This window comes from Stylophora pistillata, chromosome 8 (genome assembly GCF_964205215.1).
Source record: "Stylophora pistillata chromosome 8, jaStyPist1.2, whole genome shotgun sequence".
NCBI lineage: Eukaryota > Metazoa > Cnidaria > Anthozoa > Scleractinia > Pocilloporidae > Stylophora > Stylophora pistillata.
The window spans coordinates 23,018,774-23,041,506 of record NC_142526.1 but is presented as its reverse complement, the minus strand read 5'-3'; the positions used below and the strand labels follow the sequence as shown (position 1 = coordinate 23,041,506).

The 22,733-nt window shown below is 38.3% G+C and overlaps 1 protein-coding gene and 1 pseudogene across 2 annotated transcripts in view; one reads left to right on the top strand and one right to left on the bottom strand.

Moving 5' to 3' along the window:
- The first annotated feature begins 12,089 nt into the window (after positions 1–12,089).
- Positions 12,090–15,609, top strand: LOC111346695 (uncharacterized; annotated as a pseudogene). Its single transcript, XR_015991110.1, has 7 exons — positions 12,090–12,197; positions 12,430–13,371; positions 13,725–13,804; positions 14,030–14,136; positions 14,437–14,634; positions 15,029–15,097; positions 15,258–15,609. The product of XR_015991110.1 is annotated as an uncharacterized LOC111346695 (transcript).
- A 5,643-nt stretch (positions 15,610–21,252) lies between these two features.
- The window catches only part of LOC148725537 (uncharacterized), a 2,036-nt gene continuing 555 nt past the window's right edge, over positions 21,253–22,733 (bottom strand). Inside the window, exons 1-3 of the mRNA XM_088731509.1 lie at positions 22,655–22,733; positions 22,159–22,559; positions 21,253–21,849 (exon numbers count right to left, since the gene is read on the bottom strand). The exon at positions 22,655–22,733 is cut by the window's right edge and continues 555 nt beyond it. Of these exons, the coding sequence (XP_088587635.1) occupies positions 21,253–21,849; positions 22,159–22,559; positions 22,655–22,733 (1,077 nt within the window). The remainder of the gene's footprint in view (positions 21,850–22,158; positions 22,560–22,654) is intronic.

Below are 22,733 nucleotides of genomic sequence, written 5' to 3'. Positions count from 1 at the left end.
TGGTTATAGTCAGACTATTGCCCTTACTTTAAAATTTGAAGACAAAAGCCTAAGTTGAAAATGAAAAATCTGTGAGAATATTTTAACTTTTCTTGGACTTAGAAGCATGTTTACTTTTACAATTCTTTTTCTGGAGTGGGTCCACTTTAATGAAAGACATAACAAATCATGCTTTAAAGGCTCATGTTCACCCAAGTGGCTTTGCACGTTTGTGTTGTTGTCTTGAAACACTTTTTTGTCAAATCCAGTGTTTTGATTGGCTGACACATTTGATGGGGTGTTCACTTGTTTTCATGCTTGGCCAAAGTGTGACTCTACACATACTGATGACAGCAATTTTCAACTACCCGAAATCATTCTTCAAAACTTCAAACTGGGAAGGCCTGAGGCCGGTGAAGTGTTTCATGAGAGCTACATCTTGCATGATATTTTCGTAGGTTAAGGTACTCACTATTTTAGGACCCAGTAACTACATTGTAAAGACGTCGTTTTTCAAAATCATAGTTTCGACCTTTGCAGACAACTCGTATTTTTAATGTATAGTCTGAGCCTTGATCAGAAACCAACTTTCCTGAAGGGTTAACCTAAGTGTGTGTATCGATCACGGCACAATCCTCATCAACACATTCTTCATCAATAAAACTGCTTTCGTTGACTGTCGGTTCAACTTCTTGTGACTCCTGATCATGATAATCAGAAACTGTAATATTGTTAGATAATTGTTCCTTCTAGTTGTCATGGAATAATTTCTGTTTCTTTGACGCTGGATTTTCTCTTTCTTTCGGTGCTTTTCTCCTAGGAGCACGTGCTCGACTTACTCGCGCTGGTCTTAGATTTGCCTTCAGTGGATCGGGAAATTCGGCTGTTCGGCCTTTTTCGCCGGGCCAGTGAAGAGCACAAATATAAGTGTTTCTTGTTAAGTTTTTCTCCGTAAAAAAATTCATGCGAACAAGCCACTAGCCAACGCTTGCACTTTGCCATGTCTCGCGAAGGTTTTGGGAAAGGAATAAATACTTTCTTCCCCGATTCCCCTAACTCTTTGAGTGATTTTGGCCATTTATCTGCATATCTTGAGTTTGTCTTACACTCACCCCAACAACAGTGTTTGGTAGCAACCATGCGGCTTCCTTTTAGAACGCTAAGTAATTTTTGGACTAAATTTTCCGTGGTTTTGTTTCAATTTTACAGCTCTTGCTCATACATTTCCTTTAAGCTGGTCGCAATGTTTGTCTGAGTCTGTGTGGGGGGTCTCATAGGCTATCACGTAACAAAATCTAATTTTAGTAATAGTATAAAGCGCTATTGGCAGGGGTGTTCCACAGGGGACTGTCCTAGGCCCAGTGTTATTCTCCATAATGGTTAATGACATAAATGCTGTGAATCCAGAGACAAATCTGCTCATTAAGTATGCAGATGACATCACCTTGAGTTAGTAATGGGAGTTAGTAATGGGAGTTAGTAATGAGAGGAAAGACCCAAAAAACCCCTCCGGGAACTGTGCCTATGATTGAAAGAAAGAATTAACTTAAATTATTGGGAGTAACCTTTCATGAAAATCCATGCAACTGGGATAGTCATTTTCACAATATGATGGATAAGGCTAATTCAAGACTCTATATCCTTTGGATTTGTAAGTACTATGGGTACACTTTAGAAGAAGTTATGATCTTATTTCGTAGCTTGATTATTTCTGTATTTACATACGCAATTGAGGTATGGGCATGTGCTTATCGTTGTAAATACCTCTCTAAGATTGATAAATGCTGTAAGCATGCATGGAAATATGGTTACACCAAGGATCGCATATCCATCAAAAATGTAATTTTAACTAGGGATAAACAATTGTGGGAGAAAGTCACACATGTCAATGCGCATTGTTTGGCGGATCTCCTTCCAAGCAAACGTGCACGTCCTTTACGCCAGCAGGGTCATGATTATACGTTGCCGTGTGTTTGCACAGAGTGTTTTAAGCGCTATTTTATAAATAGGTCTCTTTTTAATTTTATTTAGTTTAATGTTTGTAGAGATCCGTTGTAAACTTGCACGTATGTCTGCAAGTGTTTAGTTTGATCTATAATAATAAAGATTTCATCATCATCATCATTATCAAATGTCCATAAAATTCACGGCTAATTGTCCCATACCAAAGCTCTTTGCCTACAACAAGCTTGTAAGTGAAGTTCAAAAACTAGATATTGGTAAAGTTTACTCAGTCAAGGAAACAAGGAAGATTTTTTTTTCTGATAATGACGATGATGAGAATGTAAGTGCTTGTTACCGGGACCTAAGGGAGTATTTACCATGCCTTGTAGCTTTTTACCTTACTATGCAAAATGCCCGAAAAGATGCCCTAAAGTGGTTTGGGGAGACAGAAGTAACTTTTCTTGTTGCTTTTGGTGGGGATGGGTGCCCTTTTGGGAAGAATGAAGCAGCATGCTCCTTCCTTGTCAGTTTGTTATATGTTGGGAAAAGAGTAGCCTCTAGTAGTGACAATTTTCTTGTGTTTGGAGCAAACATTGAGGAGAGCTCAATCATTGCGAAAAGGTATGTCCAGTCTGTGTGCAAGCAGATAGCAGATTTAGAGGGTAAGGTGTTTGAAATCAATGGGTTGCATGTAAATTTTCAGTTTGAAGAACTGCCCAACGACATGAAAATGCTGGCCATGCTTGGAGGGGAATTGAGCAATTCATCAACATATTTCTCAACATTTGCCAATGTCAGCACAAAAGACTGTGCAGACTTAAGGGGAACATTTGGCTCTGAACCCCAGTACAAGTGGAAGCCTTGGGTTTTGAAGAAAGGATAAAAAATGCTGAGAGAGTGGGGTCTTTTTGTGACTGCAGTGCCGTGCAGTCAGTTCTTTATGCTTTCAGCCAGCAGTAATAAATGCAAGTGCTTAGTTACCGTGCCTGTTTTGGTACTTGGCTGCCATTTTGTTTGCTATTTTTGGTTCCACGTGTAAGAGCTGAAGTCAGTTCAAGATATTGTTTGTAATCGTGGTTCATCGGATCCTCTACTAAGTAGTATACGACCTAAACGGTGAAAACTATTTAAAGAACATTCCATTGAACATTTCTTTGGAGTATTTTCACTAGATGACTCAAAGTTAGGTAAATCCCATGTTAAACCTTTTTATTTCATTTCACTAGAATGTTATCTCAGGACTCAGGACTCAGGACTCAGGACTCAGGACTCAGGACTCAGGACTCGGGACTTAGGACTTTGGAATATCTGTATGTGGTTTATCGACATGTGTCGAGTTCGTTCCTATGGGCCTGTGAATAAACTTCGTTTGGGACTTTGAAACTCCTAGTGTTTATGTTTACGGGAGGCAGCCACACTTTTAAGGCTGTACTCAATTAGAAAGCAATGTTGGAAAAACATAAAAGAATGAGGGCGACAGAATGCATTGCTGGCAAGAAAAGCCGCCAGGAATTTTCCCCACTGGTAGGTAAATTAATTGACAAGGCCCACGTGGAGTTCCTACACTTAAAAAATAATGCATGGCCTTATTTTTTTAAAGTCATCCTGAAAGACGCTGTAGGAAAATCAAACATTCAATCAGCGTGCAAAACCTTTTCTCAAGAACCACAGGATTGCGTTTTGCAGGAATTGTCAACGCATTTAAAGTGCATATGACAATTTTTTTTTTTCGATGAATTTTTTTAGTTTATAGTCTTTGGTTCACGCCTGAAATATTTAGATTTGTTCTGTAAAGAAATTTAATATACTTTTTTCCCTTCAAAACTGCGCTAGTTTCGGCCATTATCTTACCGGAGCCTGGTAATGAATATTTGTAAGTTAATTTATGCGTGATGTCATATGGTGTACCTATCCTAAGAATACTAAAACGAATCGAACATGTCCAGAGAAAACCTCCAGAGTTTTAGTGATTCAGACGAATCCTGTAATGAATCCGACCACTCAGAATCTTCAAGCTCATCATCTCGTGCAGAATTAGGCAGTTCCGAAGAAGAAAATATGGTAGAGGAGCCATATCAAGACGAACCGCTGGCCAGCGATAGCGATCAAGATCTAGAAGACGGAGACGAAGAAACAGACGTCGATGGCCTTCGACCATCTACTTTAGAAGCTCAATTTGAAGGCCAGATTAACGTTAACGAATGGTAAGAACCTTATGTCATAGTTTTTATGGAGTATATTACAATGATCTCTAAGCGATTCTCGATGTTTATAGGTGCAAATGTCAAAACTGTCATGGCGAAGCTTTGGAGGACGCAATGGAGTTTCGTTGCTGTCATGAAGTAATAAATGCCATTGGTAAATTAGTGTTTGATGGTTCTATAGAGAATATAAAGTGTATAACACAACACGAAGATTTCTCAGCCTTGATCAACCCGACAGTACTGATGCAAGTGGGGCCATTATTACGCTATCGCCAAGAAACCAGTTGTATGCAAAACGAGTGAGTACAGTAAATTACGTATGCTCCAAATCTGTCGCATATATCCCAGGATAATGATCTTAAAACGTGTTATTAAAACAAAAGTTGCTTTCTTAATCAGTTCAGCAGAAAATATAGTTGAATGATAATAGCCCTTGACAGTTTTAGAACCCATCTTGACGGGTAGGCAAAGCGGTCAGAAATTACAGGTTTTGTATGGGAATCCCATGGCAAATAACTTTTCCCAGAATCAAATTTTACGCAATTCATGAATCGCAACGTTAAAACACCGAGTAGAAGATTTTATTCACCAAGTTTGAAGATTGTGGGTTTGATACAAGACGCTCAGTTAATTTTTCTAATTTCCACACATTTGTCTGTAAATCTTTTGCGCGCCGCCCCTTTTACCCTGCGAAAAGTTACAGACAAATGTATGGAAAATTAACTGAGAATCTTGTATCCAACCTGCATTCTTCAAACTAGGTGAATACAATCTTCTACTCAGTACTTTAACGTTGCGATTCATAAATTGCGTAAAATTTGATTTTATAAAAAGTTTTTTGCCATGGGATTCCCATACAAACACTGTAATTTCTGACCGCTTTGCCTACCCGTCAAGATGGCTTCCAAAACCGTCTCAAGGTCTATTTCAATTTGTTGTGACTCTTTTGTTTCTCAGAAAATTAATAGTTTCATTTTCTTCTCTCTGTGTAGATTTCTTAGATCAGTTGCATATCGATGGTTGACTAGATGGCTTTGTGGCTTCATGGGTTGGGATAACCAAAGACCATTATGTGCCTGCGTATATAGTGCTTACATGTCTTTTCTCCCTTTGAGTTAAAATCGGAGTCGTTGGAGCTTTTGTCGTATCTCTCGTTGGCACTGAACCCTTGATTAACACTCGGCGCATGTTTTGTTCGCTCATGCTTTCAACGATAGTAAGATCTCGGGTAAAACATGAATCTTCGAAGTGTGCAGAGCACAAGCAAGCATGTTTATTCACGGGTTCCTTGAAGTCTTCTGGTCTATGTACTTGGACAAATTTCACCCATTTCGATCTTATTTCTGGATTAGAAGGGAACTGATGCATCGTTATACCAGGTGTGTATGAATTATTGCTACAACTCGTCTTATTTGGTGCTCCAGCAGCACATCTTTTCCCTCCTTTACGCTTTCGACTAGAGTCCGCCATTGCTGTAGTGTTACACACAATGTGACGTCTCAAGGTTAGTTATTTGGTGGTCTGGCCGAGCGAAGTGGCGGTAAAAAAAATTCAAATGAAAAAATTCAGTACTTATATTTACCGGATTGCTCCCACATTCCTCAAGTATATTAAAGACGATATAAGCAACTAGAATCTGTCGGAAAAAAAAAACTTGTCATATGCACTTTAAGTATGAGGTCAAAATGGGGCGTTTAGCGAGAAAGATCTCCAAGTGGTTTGATCAGACTAAAGGTAAGAAGGGGGACCTACAGTATCGATTTACTGGAAAGGAATCAAGAATGTCTTGCCACAATTTTGCAAAGGCTCCTAACTTTTCTTAGGAAGGATGGGGATAGCCAAAAGCAAAAGCACACAATCTTACTTCTTGCTTATGTAGGCCTAAGATTAAGAGATATTTGCTCTATCTTGAACAGATTTGATATACAGGAGGAGCACCTTGTGCAGCTTAAGACCTTTGTAGAAGAATATTATAGGATAAATGTATTATTCCTTCCAATCTCTGTCAATCCCACCATTTGGACAATAAGTCATCTGGTACCAGTGCATGCTAAACAAGTCCTTAATAAATACCAACAAGGTCTATTCACAGTGACCATGGAGGGCCGTGAGGCAAAACATATTGCTTCACAAAGACTGAGTGTCAACACTATACATACCAGAAAAGATGCCTACAGCCCTCAGAGAGTATTTAATGAGAAGGCATATTGCTATTGTGGTTTGCACAAAGCTCATCTTACAGATGAAAGTTGTAGTTTCTGCAGTGACAAACTCATGGATCTAATCAGCGCAAGTGTAAGGGAAAGAAAAACTGTCTCAGGTTTAGTTGAGACCAGGTTTAATGCTCTAGACAGTATTACTTTTGTTAGTGCCTAAAGGGCTAAAGAATAACTGAATGTGGAGAATTTTAAGCGTAAAAACAAGCAAATGTTGTAAGACTAAACCTGATATCATGAAGAACACTAATGGTATTGTTTAACTTTTTCAGTAACATTTAAGTTAAAAGCCACAGTTGAGCTGTTATCAGTCCTGGCATTAATGTGAACACACACGCAATGTTACCATTGTTCATGTACAACGTATTATTTAAACCACTGTAAGTGAGGTGTACTCCCTCCTTACACACAATATCATTTGAATAGTGTCCATGGTTAACTCATTTCTTACGCTTACTGTCAAACCATGAATAGGTATCAAAAAGATGAAATTTTCAAAAGTTTCCTCACTGGTTAAATGCTGCCTAGACCGGATGGATCTTAATTTACAAAGTAAATTTAAAATTTTGCTGTTAAAATGTTATTGGAACTTGTACCTGAGGTGCTTCTTAAAACCACCATTGTTTACATTTGAGGAAGTTTGCTAGAGCAGTTATTTTAATAAAAAGCTAAACAGATTTGAAAACACTCTGTATTGATGTCCAACAGCTAAAATTTAATATACACTGTACTCAGCGTCAACTAATCTCAGCTACTAGGGAAAGGATTGTTGTAGCAAAAGTTGGGGGACTCTTTCTATCTTTCTCTCCACATTCCTTACTCATTCCTTATTCATGAAATCCATAGCCAAATGGATTCCAGCACCCATACTTACAAGTTAAAGTAACACGCCTCCTTTTATAGTCATATGATGATGAAAGGTTTGCTAGTCCTGACTACAACTTTCGCCAAAAATCCCTTGCATTTGCCCCCAAAAGATTTCTTCAGACTCGTGTTAAGTATGTCATCTTTGGGAATATCACTTAACTTCAACAGATCACGAACTTGGCGCTTCTTTACCGTAAAGTTTATCCTGTTATTTCTACTGTCACCCCAAAGGCTGAAACACCCTCTTGAACGCAGTGTCTGATATGCAGAAATATTTCTTCAATCAAGTCTCGCCTTAGTTCTATGCTCCATGGATTCGCTGCTCGTGGATTCGCTAAAAGTCACCTGTGGATCAATTTTAACCACATACAGAATTTGAATGATACCATAGGCCAAACTGAAACATAAGACATCAGGAGTTTATCCATGGCATTTACACCCATTTTGTGCCTCGAGTAAACTCTCCGTAGCACTCCCTTCGCATCCTCCTGAAAGCTGCTATAATTGCAAATCAAATGCTGTAAACAGTTAAAGTTATCCACGCACATCTTTAAAATGTCATCTAGAGGCAGAACCTCTATCTATTCACCAATTTCCTCTACATTCCACACTTCCTGTAAGACTTCCTCAACCGAGAGAGAAGCTGCCGAAGCCGCCATTATGATACCGACTTTTAAAAGTGTGCATTACCGCTGTACATTGTAAACTTGACAGTGGTCACAAAATGAACCTTTTTTCGCAGTTGCAAAGGAGAAAAGATTTACCTTTGGTCATGTAATCACAACAAAATTCCAGCCCCCCAACTAGATTGAAATTTCTCATGTGCATCACCTCCTTATTCAATGGTATTTTTTCTGCATTTTTTGCCACGAGAACAAAATTAACATAAAAGGAAGTAATTTGGGAAAAAGGGGAATGAAATGTTAATTATTTGGCCTGAACAGAGAAGACTTTTGCAATTCATTATCAGGCAATGTATATGTACAAATAATTGTTTTATCTCCATACTGAAATACATGTACATGTGCGGAAACTCAGGAAAGATTAAGAATCACCCACTCTTTTGCTTTAAACTGTTTGAGAACTCACGTTTTGAAATGAAAATTCAGCTAAATTAAGATTGCTTTTTCTATATGCTAGCAACTTAACAGGTTTTAATATTTTCCCAAAAGCCACATGTATGTGTAATTGATTGAATACTGTCTTTTCTTGTTATATGTGATAGCTTATAAGGCTCTACTGTCCTTAATTTTTCAAATTTACATTAAACTGACTCATGAATTGCAAAATGGGAGAATTGCATTAACCATGCTATGATTGATCACATCTAGTATAGAATTTTTGGGGTTCAGTTAAATTGAAAGCATTTAATGTTTTAGGTGGTTTTAGTTAGGCTTACTGTTTCAAATTGTGTAGCTGTTTACCATATGTGACAATATTTGACTTGTATTTGAAGATACTTATAATAATTATTCGACTAGTTAATCAAAAGCATTGAGTGTTTTAGGCATTGTTAGCAAGGTGTTATGCTTACTGTTTTAAAATGTTAGCTGTTTAGCATGAGACAATATTTGAATAGCATTTGAAGATATTTACAATATTTATTAATTCCACAGTGATGATTTGTTAACAAATCAAAAGTGTTAAGTGTTTCTGACATTCTTGGTGAGGAGCTGTTCATCATGTGTCAATATTTGACTTGTATTTCAAGATATTTACAATATTTATTAATTCCAAGGTGATCGAAGACAGACCAGTTAACAAACCAAATGTATTATATGTAAGTGTAAGCATTATTTATTATGATTCAGTTCTATTTAAATGCTTTAGTACTTTTTTAAAGTGTTACAGTGTAAGCTATTGTGATATGTGACTTGGATCAGATATTTATTTTATAATCGAGTAAATATTTGCATAGTGCTGGACATACATACACTTTGTGTTGTCTTTTATTTCTCTCTTTGACTCCACCCAGTTGAGCAAATCTGTGTCCACGCTTGCTTCTGCCCTAATGAGCAAAACTGCTCAAAAACGAAATATTTGATTGTGTTTGTACATGGAACAAATAAGGCGCAAACGTGTATCTTTACCACATCAAAGTTTCGACAAATGTTCACTTACACGTATTTTTACAGGATGCGTAAAGAATATGCGAATTTACTATTTTGCCTTCAATTCTTTCCGTGCAAACAATGCTCAAACATGACATTTGACTTCGCAGCAAACATGACCAAAGCAAAGCAAATATGGTCTTTGCCATTCGTACAAATCCATCCTTTGGTGCAGAAAATTTATCTATTTACCTAGTATTTACTGCAGTAGTAAAGTTGATACAGTACTATTTAAATGCTTCAGTACTTTTTCAAAGTATTACATTGTAAGCTATTGTGATAAAATGTGACTTGGATCAAATTCTTATTTTATAATGGAGTAAATATTTCCATAGTACTTGTTATATGTTGGGCTACCTGTGCCATTGCCATTTTTACCATATAAGGAAAACCTCGTGGTGAGCTCGAGCGAGCAATAATGGAGAGTGACCAACCATCACTGTTACTGTGTTTTATTTAAAGGCCCATTTCCAACCGAGATGCCTTGCGCGCCCGGATCATTTTTCATATATGAAAAATACGCCATTTTCCTCGTAGTTGTGGAATAGCTTTGATATCTTCTTGCATCTTACTAATTAGGGCTTTCAAAGTCCATCTTGAATCATGTGCGAACAACAAACTATCGTAGTATCGATATCAGTAGTTTTTAATTCTTACATGTATGACGGTGAAAAACGTTATTTGAAAAGTTGATGCCGCCGAAGCAGCGGTCAAGAGGAAGGCCGAGGAAGGCCGAGTCTGCCCGGCTCGTCAAAGGTTATTCAACTTCGAGAGTCTGTGTATGATTTATGGAGGGCAAGGAAAATAACCGTGGGTTTTGGCAACACTAAAGACAGTGCTTTTGCAGAAATGCTATTGCATTGTTCCTACGATAGAACTAGAGACTCTGGGGATAATTTTTTCGAGGTGAGAATAATTATTTGACTGATTTTTACTTGAGATCCTGAGATATGTATGTAAGCGATCTCATTTGTACAAGTCATTAATCTATAATTGAAATGAGTAAAGTAAATCAGTTTTGGCCAATATTGTTTATTTGTTTATAATTTCTTTAGCGTTGAAGCCGAACGATTTCCTTGAACATCAGGTAAGCTTTGTACAAGTTTTATACAAATATTTAGCTGCAAATTTGTTTACTGTGTTCTTCACCAGATCTATGTTTTTCTTTTTAATAGTTTCTGTGAATGACTATAGCAGTAGCCTCCCAGCTATGTCCACTCCAGTTTGTGCAGACAGCCCTGTGCCCAGATTTGCCTCCCCTTCGAAACAGATTGGAACGTCCAGTACAGTCTCTGACAGGTACTATTTTTGAAAAATGGCAGTTGTTAAAAGCATTTGGCACAGGGTTTTTAAAATGTATAGATATATATATATATTTAACAATTATTCGCCGAAGGCGAGGTGAATATCGTCGAATAATCCCCGAGACTTCGTCTCGAGGATTATTCGACAATATTCACCAAACCTGAGGCGAATAATTGTTTTAGCAAAATTTCAAAGCTGAACAACAGAGGAATTTCTAAAATCATAACATTTTAGTAAAATTTATTAACATTTTAGTTTAACATTTTATATAAACCACGCGGAGCGGTTTATATAGCATCATATAAGGAACCGCTCGATCAATCAGATTGCTGGAAACTCTTTGCTCAGCTCCGAAATTATACTAATATATAATATTTAACAATTATTCACCGAAGGTGAGGTAAATATCGTCGAATAATCCCCGAGACAAAGTCGAGGGGATTATTCGACAATATTCATCGAACCTGAGGCGAATAATTGTTTTAGTATAATTTCAGAGCTGAACAACAGAGAAATCTCTAAAATCATAACATTTTAGTAACATTTATTAACATTTTAGTGGAGCAGTTTATATAGCGTCATATAAGGAACCGCTCGACCAATCAGATTGCTGGAAACTCTTTGCTCAGCTCTGAAATTATACCAAAAATATACATATATATATTTAATATTTTCTACTGTGTTTTTGTGCCGAATAGCTTTTGCTACTGTAATTATTAGAGATACTGTGATATGTGATTCAAACAAAACGTGATTTGTGTACAGTTTGTATTGGTTGTGACTCTTTTTTCATGGACCTTTTTGGTGGTTGATTCCAGAAATTAGTGCATACAAAAAACGGTACCAACATGTGTGATAATTGTTTTTTAGATGGCTGCAAGTATTTACACTTGATTGTTTTATTGCATTCAAGTTTTGTTGATATCACTGGAGATCCAGAGAAATCAAGGTTGGAGGTGTTTGCACAAACCAATAACAATTTGGCAGGGAATCCATATTCTGTTCTTAGTCCTGATCAAAATGATAGTGCAGACAGTGACAATGCAAGTGAAGCAGCTGAAAGTGTCCTTGCCATCTCAGCCTTCAACAACCACCAATATCTAGAGCTGGACCAAAGGTATGCTCACATGTGGCTATACTGTATACCCTGTGTATACCTGTGCACATCTGGGACATGTTGACTTCTCATGAGCATGCTCCAGTAAGAGTTGTGTGTTGATGAAAGAGCCTAAAAATATGTTAATGCTGTTTGTATGTGGCTGAACAGGGGAGGGGAGGGAGGAGCTCGAACAAATGCTCCTCGAGCAAAACCATGGGCAAATAACAGTTCTGATCCTCAAATTTGGAAATTATGTCCTGAATTTTGGAGACACTCCCACAATACTCAAACTTATGAATCTTTACATTCTGTACATGTAGCACGAGTGTCATTTTGGAAGAACTCCTCCACAGGAGTGACATGTCCAGTGAAGAGGTTGTGGAAGAACATAGTGAGTTTGGCGAGTGGAGTTTAGGTGAAAATGAACCTTATATCAGACTACTGATGGTGCTCAACATTTTAATGAAGCTAGGTATGTGATGTTTGGTTATGTCATAGGTATAAACTGGAACAAATAACTCTTGTGAACAGACTATGCACAACTGTACAGACAGTTATTATCTTGTCATAATTATTACACATGAAATTCTTATAAGCACTTCATGTTAAAATGAACCACTATCATTGTCAGGTGTTTTAATATTATTATTATTATTATTATTTCAGTGAATTGAAAAAAATATTTATTTGATGATTATTTACAGCATGGACATCAGCTCTGAGGAAGATGAGAGGACACTGACAATGATTGATCCTCTATATGGTGACAGTTTTGTCAGTAGCCAATCCAATGAGGATGAATGTGTAGCTGGTGATGAGCCTGGTCCACAGCCAGAGGAGCAGGTGGTTGAAGGCTCAAAGTCAGTAGAGAAATACAAAGAGAAAACCTTGAAAAAGCTAGAAGAAGCATTTTCTCAGTTGACTGATGTGCAAGACCTCAAGGTATACCTTGCTTTACACTCACGTATGAGGGTGATTGTTTCCATCAATAAGTTGGTCGAACTATCCACAGACACGTGCTTTCATTAGTGGAGGGAAAGTTTGTGGAGTTCTCTGTGTAACACAAGATGTGACTTCCATTGGATCACGAGTTGAGATAACAACGAAATGTAGAAATGGGCACAGCCAAAAATGGATTTCATCAGAGGTCCTGGGAGCAAAGCACAATCCAGATTTTTATCTTAATGATAATTTGTTGGCTGCAGCGATAACAATTTCTGGTAACAATTATAGCAAATTTGCTCTATTGTGCAAGGCCCAAGGACTGAGCATCATTAGCAGCAATACATTCACACGTTTTCAGAAGCATTGTGCTGCTCCTGTTATTAGTGATGTTTGGAACAAAATGAATGCCCTGATAGTCGACATACTTAAGCAGTATGAAGAGATATGTTTGTGCGGAGATGGCAGAAATGATTCACCTGGTCATTCTGCAAGGTATTGTGTCTATACCTTGATGGAACATGCCACTAAAGTTGTCGTTGACATGGCTGTTGTTGACAAGAGAGAAACTGGTGGCAACTCTGTCACTATGGAAAAGGAGAGTGTTCGACGACTTTTAGAAAAAATGGCCAATGTTCTTCCTTTTAGTGAAATAACGACAGATGCTTCATCCTCTATCATAAAATTGGTGTGCGAAATGAAAGGTACATTGGTTAGGGATTTATCTAAGAAATATTCTTAGTGTAGTTAGAAGTAATGCACTTGTAGGCAAGTGATCACTTTATCTTTACCAGCAAATTCTGTTGGTAAACTTGATTATTACAGAATATGTAATAACAAATGCTGGATTCAAATGAAGTCGATGCTTGAAATTTTAATTAAAGTAGACACACATCAAATGAGATATATCTGAACTTTCTGTCTATGAAAGAATCATTACCTGCAGTTTTCATTTTTACAAGGACATAAAATGTCTGATAGAGCTATATCTGTAGCTGTGGTTTAATTTATGTCAGTGGTTGTAATGCTGCTTATATCTTGTTTTATTTCTTGACAGATAAATTTCCACAGCTAGAGTTGTTCCACTCACTTGACATTTGGCATAAAGCCAAGAAACTTAGCAAGTGTATTCACCACGTAGGTGGCTATTTCATTTTCTTATTAAAAAGTGATGATGGATGATGATACATTTCACTGACTAATAAACACTTATCACATATTATTTATAGAAGATCAGTGTGGCTGAATTCCCAGAAAAATGATATTAGGAGCAAAATAAAAAAGTAATTCAAGAACATTTTGTGATTAAATTGGAAGCAAATAATGATTCCTAACAGATAATTTACGTCGTTTTTGTCGCAGGCTGCTCGAGTTAAAGGATGTGAATCACTTAAAGAGTGGATTGATGATATTGTGAGTCATTATTGGTTTTGCTGCCAAAACTGTGAAGGACATGTTGGTGAGCTAAAGGTAAAACAATAGAGAGATTTTTGATGTACTCCTCAATCAAAAACTTTATTTAGACATTAATACTCCTTTCACTACAATTGATTAGACTTGCAATCCTCCCTATGCAATGTCCTTTTCTTTGGTAATGCTTAATTATAAAGGATTCAGATGTGACAACATTTTTACAAGTGTTTCACAGCCAGATGTACTTTTCAATTACACAAGTCATGGGAATGTTTGAAACCTCCAAATCAACAATACTGCATACTTTTTGTGTCTACTGAGTGGCAGGTTAAACTATTTTAAATCATCCACTTGCCGGAAGTTTGGTTTGGGGTACTACATCATGTTTGTGGTGAGCATAAATGGGGAGAAGGTGAATGCAGGCATTCCCCAGAGGAGACACCATCAAATGGAACGACCTACCTGACGAAATCTTCAAAAGCTTTAGCAGCTATATTAAAAGTGGTCCTTGATAAAAAGTGGCTTAGTAACTTGGCATTCTATGTTCGTTTCAGGTTCGTCTCCACTTATATCACTAACCGTACAATATTATAAGGTCATGAGCAGAAGTTAAAACTGGAATCAGATTGGGGTAATTAAATATATGGTACTGTAAGTGGGAAGGAGAATAACCCTCCACAGTCAATTTACTGATTTTAGTTATGTTGCTTTCATTCCTCTAAAGTCAGTGGAATGTAAACTTTTTCAAGCCTAGAAGGGAGAGCGAATTTGGTTCACAAGATCATCAGGTTTCAGTAATCAGGGATAACAGTTATTGTTGAACAAGTGAATGTAGGGAAGAATCGCAGTATGAGATTTATTCTTTTCTTTGGAGGGTTGAGGGGGAACAAGTCAAGTAGACAGACCATTGTCTTAATTGATTAATTGTATGATCTGTGTTTCATGTAGGCACACAAGTGTTCTTGAAAGCTACAATAGTATGCTGACAAAATATGCTCCCAAGAGAATGGCATTCGAGTAAGAAACTTAGAACTTACATTTCAAGTGACTCGTATGATGATGATTATTTATAGTGGACCGGCTCTTTTGAATTGATCATGTTAGTAGTAAGATTTGTGTAATGTTAATTTGTAATAATAGCTGAAGAAACCCCGTCTTTTGACTTGGTGTTTTTTAGGTATCCTTACTTCATCATGCGTATTATGCTGGCTGCCATCAACCACAATATGCATCTTTGTAGAGGGCAGCAACTGAATGCAGCAGGAGAGGAGCGTGGCCACAGAAAGTACTCTAAGTGCACACAAAAATTCCATGAAGAGACTGTCAAGGAAGAGAAAGGGTACTCCTATTTCCCCTTTCCCATGGCCAAAATGTTCAAGGAGCATTGCCTTCTGATGGGAAGCTTTTCTCAGAAAACTGATCACAATGTCTTCAACTCAAAGCAGATTGCTCCCACTATTGCCATGAAGGCAACACCCTCTGCTGAGAAATTGATGAAAGGCCATCTCGTCTTGCTAAGCCGCCTTTGAAAAAGTGGAACAGTTCAACTGGGGAAGCAGCTGATCATTTATAGTTTTTCTTCTAAAATAATAAACGTATTGCACTTGTAAAGATGAAACACATACAAACATTGTTTCATCGTAAATTATAGGAACACGTTTTAATACCAGTGATCATAATGTCTCTTTGGGAGAGTTATTTTTGTAGAGACAGAATTTATCCAGCTTATGGTTGCATGAAATACAAATTGGTTGATTTTTTTAATCATAAATTAGGGAGAAAATAACACTGCCTTTTTTTAAACACTTAGCATGCACTACTTCTAATGCAAAGCATAGAATGGACTAGTTCACAATAAAAGTGTGAATGAAATTGGAAAAAAAAATGGAGTACTTCTTATTCTCATAGAACTATTTAGCTCTTTCTGTATCCCATGTATTGACCATCTGCTGAGGGATACATTCTTCTTAGTGACAATACTACACATGAGGGCACTACCCTCCTCTTGCCCTGGCTGAGTTTGCCAAACCTCCCATCTACCGGAAGTCGTCCTATGTATATATTAACACGCTAAGGATTCTGGAACTGACTATCATGGTTGCCATGAAGCTGATGTATTCTTTTAGTCTTTTATTAAATCTCTTTTAATCATATACATCATGAATCTCAATCAATGAGAAACATCACAGAATCCCATGCAACTCACCATGTTGAAGCTGCTGAAGTTGAGGATGATCCATTCGGTATGTTTGCAGTTCATGACAGCATCACAGATGCTGAAACAGTTCCACTAATAATTGAAGGAAAAGAAGTGAACATGGAGGTGGATACTAGGGCTGCCATCACAGTTATTCCCAAATCAGTTTATTTGCAACATTACAAACACTTAAGTCTATCTACCTGTACTGTCTAGCTCAAAACATATTCTGGAGCAGTTTTACCTACCCTGGGAGAAATGCAGGTCATTGTAGAGTTTAAGGGTCAGAAAGCAGCCCTTCCACATGTTGTGGCTGAGATTGTTGACCAACCCCCGGTGTTAGGCCAAAACTGGCTCAGTGTGATTCGCCTCAATTGGGTGGAACTATTCAAGGTATCCACTGCGATAGAGGAGCTAACTACCGGGTATAAATCGCTGTTTTCAAACGACTGAGGCAGCATCCAAGAATTCGAAGCAAGAGTCAAGGTTAAATCAGATGCAACCCCAAAGTTTTTTAAGCCACAGCCAGTCTCATATACCTTAAAGGGGGCTGTTGAGTCTGAGCTTGAACGGTTCGAGAAAGAAGGCATAATTTCAAAGATAGACCACTGTGAGTGGGCGGCACCAATTGTGGTCCATCCATATTTGCGGGGACTATAAGGTCACCATCAATCGAGACATGGATGTTGACCAGTATCTATTACTGACTCCTCAAGATCTTTTAAGTGCTCTAGCAGGCGGGGAACAGTTCACTAAATTAGATTTAAAACATGCCTATCAACAGCTTAACCTGCATCCAGAATCGAAGAAATTTCTTACCATCAACACCCACAAAGGATTATTCCACTACCATCGCCCACCGTTCAGAGTTACAAGTGCACCTGCTATCTTCCAGTCTACCATGGATCAAATACTCCAAGGGATTCCCAGAGTTGTTTGTTACATTGATGATATCCTGATAACAGCACCTACTCAAGAGGAACACTTGAAGGTTCTTGAAGCAGTGTTACAATGCTTGTCCAAGTATGGTGTTTAACTTAAGGCTGAAAAATGCTCCTTTATGCAAAATCAAGTGGAGTTCTTGGGTTATCTAATTGATAAAGAGGGAGTACATCCTAATCCTGAGAAAGTGAAAGGTATCATGGGAGCTCCTATTCCTACTTGCATCTGTGAGCTGAGGTCCTTCCTCGGCATGCTTCAATATTATGGGAAATTCCTTCCCAATCTATCTACCTTGCTTCAGCCACTAAACAACCTTCTACGACAAGGGGTGAGTTGGTCATGGGGTCCTGATTGTCAAAAGGTATTTGATGATGCCAAGCAACAACTACTTTCAGCCAAGGTCTTGACCCATTATGATGTTAAATTAGCATTGGTATTGGCATGTGATGCTTCATGATATGGCATTGGAGCGGTTATTTCTCATATCATGGAAAACAGAGAAGAGCGACCCATAGCTTTTGCATCTAGGACCTTGTTCTCCAGCGAAAAGAATTATGGTCAAACTAATAAAGAAGCTTTAGCCAACATCTATGGGGTCAAGGAATTCTACCAATCTCTGTACGGAAGAAAATATTTGTTTGCGACTGTCAACTTACAGTTTCTATCTTGAATTCAGATTACTTAAAAAAAGGTAAATTTAAACCAAAACATAATCATTCCAGCAGTGAAAATGTGAATGTGTTGCCATCCAGCGGCACATACCCAGTAGCCCATTACCATCAAAGGGAGTGCCTCCCCTCCCTCAAAGAACTTCCCCTCCATTAAAAAATCCTTCCCTCCCAATGCTAGCATGCAGTGTGAAGTTGATCAAAGTGTTTTGATTTTTGGCAGTGGTGATGATAGCGAGGAGTCCTCAGCAATTTCCTCAACACTGGGTGGGGGTACGAGTGCATCCTCTTCAAAAGAAGCTGTTGACAAGTTGTCAGAGATGTTTCCAAATGCAAGCAGAAAAGAGCTGGAGACTTTCTTAAAAGTCCAGGGGTCTCTGGACCAGGTAGTGATGGCATTGCTAAACCCTTGCACATTGACATTGTCATCTGATGATTAGTCAGAGCTCATGGATTCTGCATTTGAAACACCAGATAGTCCATGCCCTGCTCCAGGTAGTCCACACTCCGTGAGGGAAGAATTGAAGGGAACACTGAGATATAAGCACAAATTGGACTTTAGCAACTGTAAACTGATTTGAGAGAAAGAGACAGAAACCCTTACCATGTGAGATTTAGAAGCCATTTCACTTTTAAATTTGTTTGGCATGTGACGAATGACAACATTCTGCAGAGATTGAAATTGCTTTAAGTACTTTGTGATGATTCTGCTCACAATTATAGCAAAATTGATCATGAGATGTTCTTGGACTTGTCTGTCTGGCAGCAATTCAACAAACTGGAGTCCATCAGTGGGTTTTTGGGCATTCTTATTGTCGAGACAAGAATCTTGTACTCTGCTGAGTATTGCAAACTGGTGAGTCCAGTGGATGGAGTGGTTCTTGCTCTGCTTTGATTGGACACGGGCATACATTTCATCGTCAGTTTTGTCCACCACTAGCCTTTACAACAAAATGTATAGTTAAGAACTTAAAAATTCACTATGGGACTAACAGTGCACCATGTACATAATAAAATGTCATAAAACAACCACAGCTTATATTAAGCTAATGCTCTATCTAGTCAATATGATGAACTATTTTATTAATACATTAATTATTATCATTATTATTATTATTATGAATTCATTGACCCATAATGGTATTATTGGTCTACAGGAAAAGCCAAGAGAAAGTCATTACTACATATACAGTGAATACAGAGTGATTATACATATACAGCGAGTTACTACCTATTCCAATTACACTTCAATTGTTTCTCGGGTTAATGCCCTCAGTCTATAATTTGCATTGAACAACTTTATCACTTACTTGTATAATGGCAACTTTGCAATTTCAAGATCCTTAATTACTGATTCCAGGTGTTTATTAGAGTGAAATAACTCTCCTTTTTTCTTTTGTTCTTCATCCATCATCTTCATTAGCAGACTAAAAGATTCCTCTGAAAATATGTTATAGCCCTGTAAACTTTCCCTAAATATTTGGATGTGACAATCTCGAGTACTTTCTGCTCCAGGATCATCAGGTACTTGTTGTTTATTGAAAACTTCTTTACATACACCAAGAGTAGATTTGTTGACTTCGATTTCCTTCTTCCAAACTTCCACCCTGCTATCTACAGTATCGCCCATTTTTTTCTGAAGACCAACGTTTGAGTCTGGGGAAACGCTGACTCCAGGTTGATTTAAATGAACTAGGTCTTCGTACCATACACCACTGTGAAATAGAATAGTGGATATTCTGTAGTGTCAGGCAGAAAGTTTACTATTCTGGACTCTAACAAGAGTGGCAGTGGCGAAAGCTGTGGAGTTTATATTGTAGCTGTCCAGACTTGTCAATTCCGTCTCTTTTAAGCCACAAGCACCAAGGACCACATTATACCATACAGGGTAAAAAACTTTGATTTCTTTCATGAAGATCTTGTTGGAGAATCCCACAAGTTCATCAGGGCTTTTAAAATATAGAATGCTGCCTGATTTTAAGTACTCTGTAATTTCATCAGCTTCTTTCTTTCAAATTAAAATGTTCAAGTCTTCTTAAATGTCACAATGTGTAAGTATAGCTTTAGAGGCCGTGCTCCAATTCTTCAAGGCAATATTTTTCGCAAGTGCTTTAGTTTCCTTGTCTCTAGGGATGCGAACCACTACATTTCCATTCAGCATTTGTAGTAAAACTTTTACTTGAAGTCCATCGCCAGGCAAATCATCAACATTTAGACATGTAGCTAGGTCATCGTTGTTTTCAGTGTTCTGATTTGGGGCGGCAGCGGCCCATCCCAGTGATTTCCTGGCGTGACCGCACAAAGGACTTTTTAGTTTGGCAGCTTTCGATCTTCGCTAAGAAGGGCTCGCCTTATCAGGAGTTTCTAAAGTTCTTTTTCCCCCTTCCTTTACATGCTTAGATGGAGTTGAAATCTGAATTGTTTTACTCTTTATAAAGCTGTAAAGTTGTCCTAAATTTCTAACTTTACGTGCACACGGGTTGCAGCATCGTTCTGAAAAGTTGATGCTCTTCGTAATGTTGAGACCAACTTGCTTACAAATATACGTAAGAATGATTCCAGTTGAGTCTTGTCTTTTCGATGGCTTGAATATATTTTAAAGAGATAGGAAAGAAGACTTTCCTGTCCCTGGTTTTTCGAAGTTAAGTCGAAAACAACAATTACAAAATCTACAATAATCATTCGCCTTTGCTTCCATGAACGGTCCTGTTATTATTTGTATTTGACATGGTTCCACATGTGTTTTTAACGGAAGTTTACCTTCATTTCTACTGGAAATACTGTTCCATGATTGGCTGTTTTCTCGAAGCTCAAATTTCGGAATGCATAATTTATCTGGAGGCGTATTTGAAAATATCAATAAGTGCTGGCAGGCATTCCCTTCTCTCCTCTCCCCCTCCCCACACCTCCTAATTTTTGGCCTCGCTTCATTCTTCGCGCGGTCTAATTTTCGCCCAAACTCCACTAGAGCCTTCTCTGCAGGCTACTAGACAGTAGTCAAACCTGTGATATTCCAAATGTTGTTTAACTGTAACTGACACAGTTTTACCAGGGGCAAATCTGTAAATAGTGTAAGGTGCTAATAACTCTCCAACTTCAAATCCTCAAGCTCACTTGAGCTTAATATAGCTCACGAAAAGAAATTTTCTTTCTCCATTACTTTTTTGTTAGAATGACAAGATGAGAGTGATTAGAAATCTTATAGTACATGATGCTATAGCAAAACCAAAGATGGTGCTGGACAAATTAAGGGAGGGGCAGAAGGATGGAACTGTCCTCGCAAGATGATTCCATCAGTCACACACAGTTCATCTCGACCCACCTGTAGGGCCTGAGCTCTGGTGTGTCTGGCCACTCGCAGTCACTCAAACAGCATTGTACTTGCTGTAGTATTGGGTTTGCCTCAGTAACATTTGCAATCTGCTCAAGTGTGAGTGCTTTTGGAACTGCGTTTGCTGTGATGTAGTTAATATATTCTTCGAAAATGTTTCTTCCACAATGTTCCTTCCGCGGAATGGTTGGTTTTCTAACGGCAATCTTGAGAGGACGTCAGCTGGGTTTATCTTTCCGGCCATGTGTAAAAACATTAAATGTGTAAGGCTGGAGTCGAAGTGCCGATCTTTCAATTCAAGGCGGTGGCTTGGATTTGGGTTGTAAATAACCTTGAGCAGCTTGTGATCCGTGTACAGGGTGAAAAGTTTACCATACAAGTAAATATGGAATCTCCTCTCAACATCTGTTAACGTGCGACTTGCATATGCCACAGGTTGAACACAATCACTGCGTCGCTGCAGCGAAATAGCACCAAGTCCAACTGGACTTGCATCAACTTTCAGCTCCGTTTCAGCGGCTTGGTCGTAATGTGCAACAACACAGTCATTGGTTAGAATGACTTGAAGGCGGCGAAATGCCTCTTGTTGTGTGTTACCCCAGACCCACTCTCTATCACTCCTTGTGAGTATCTGTAATGGCTCAGTGAGGGTTGCAAAGTTCGGGATAAAACACGCACACTAGTTCACTAACCCGAGAAAACTCTGCACTTCCGCTGCTCATGTATTCCTCACCACTTCAACTCTCTTGTTGTCTGCTGCAATGCCATCTGCAGAAATCTTAAATCCAAAAACTACTAATTCTGGAACACTAAAGATACACTTCTCTCAGTTAAGTGTAAGTCCCTTGCTCTCAAGGCATGCAAGTGTAAGTTCTAAATTCCTGTCATGACTGTTTTGGTCAGAGCCAAACACAATAATATCATCAGAAATGTTCCTTACTCCAGGAATTCCTTGAAGAGTTTGCTGAATTACATATTGGTACATTTCCGGTGCTGATGACAAGCCAAATATCAAGCGTTTGTAACGCTTAAGTCCCTTGTGTGTTGTGAAAGTTGTAAGCACTCTAGACTCTGGGTGCAGTTCAACCTCATGATAGCCCCATTCCAAGTCAAGCTTAGAGAACACAGCTGCTTCATTAAGTGCTTCCAATGTTTCCTCAAGTGTTGGTATTGGATGTCGCTCTTTGATCACAGCTTCGTTTGCACGACGCATGTCAACACAAACCCGTACGTTCCCATTGGACTTTGGGACTGTGACTAAAGGCGAAACCCAGGGCGTTGGACCTTCAACATCTTCAATGATGTCGAGATCTTGCAATTCATTGAGCTTTTCTTCATATCCTCATGAACATGAAAGGGGAGGCAGCACTGTGGTTGCGCAACTGGAGAAATTTCTGGGTTTATATGTATTTGTAATTGATAATCCCGCAGTTTACCAATGCAATTAAACACTGCATCATGTTTGTCCACGATCACTTTTACAGATTTCACTGTAATTTGGTTAACTGTACTCAG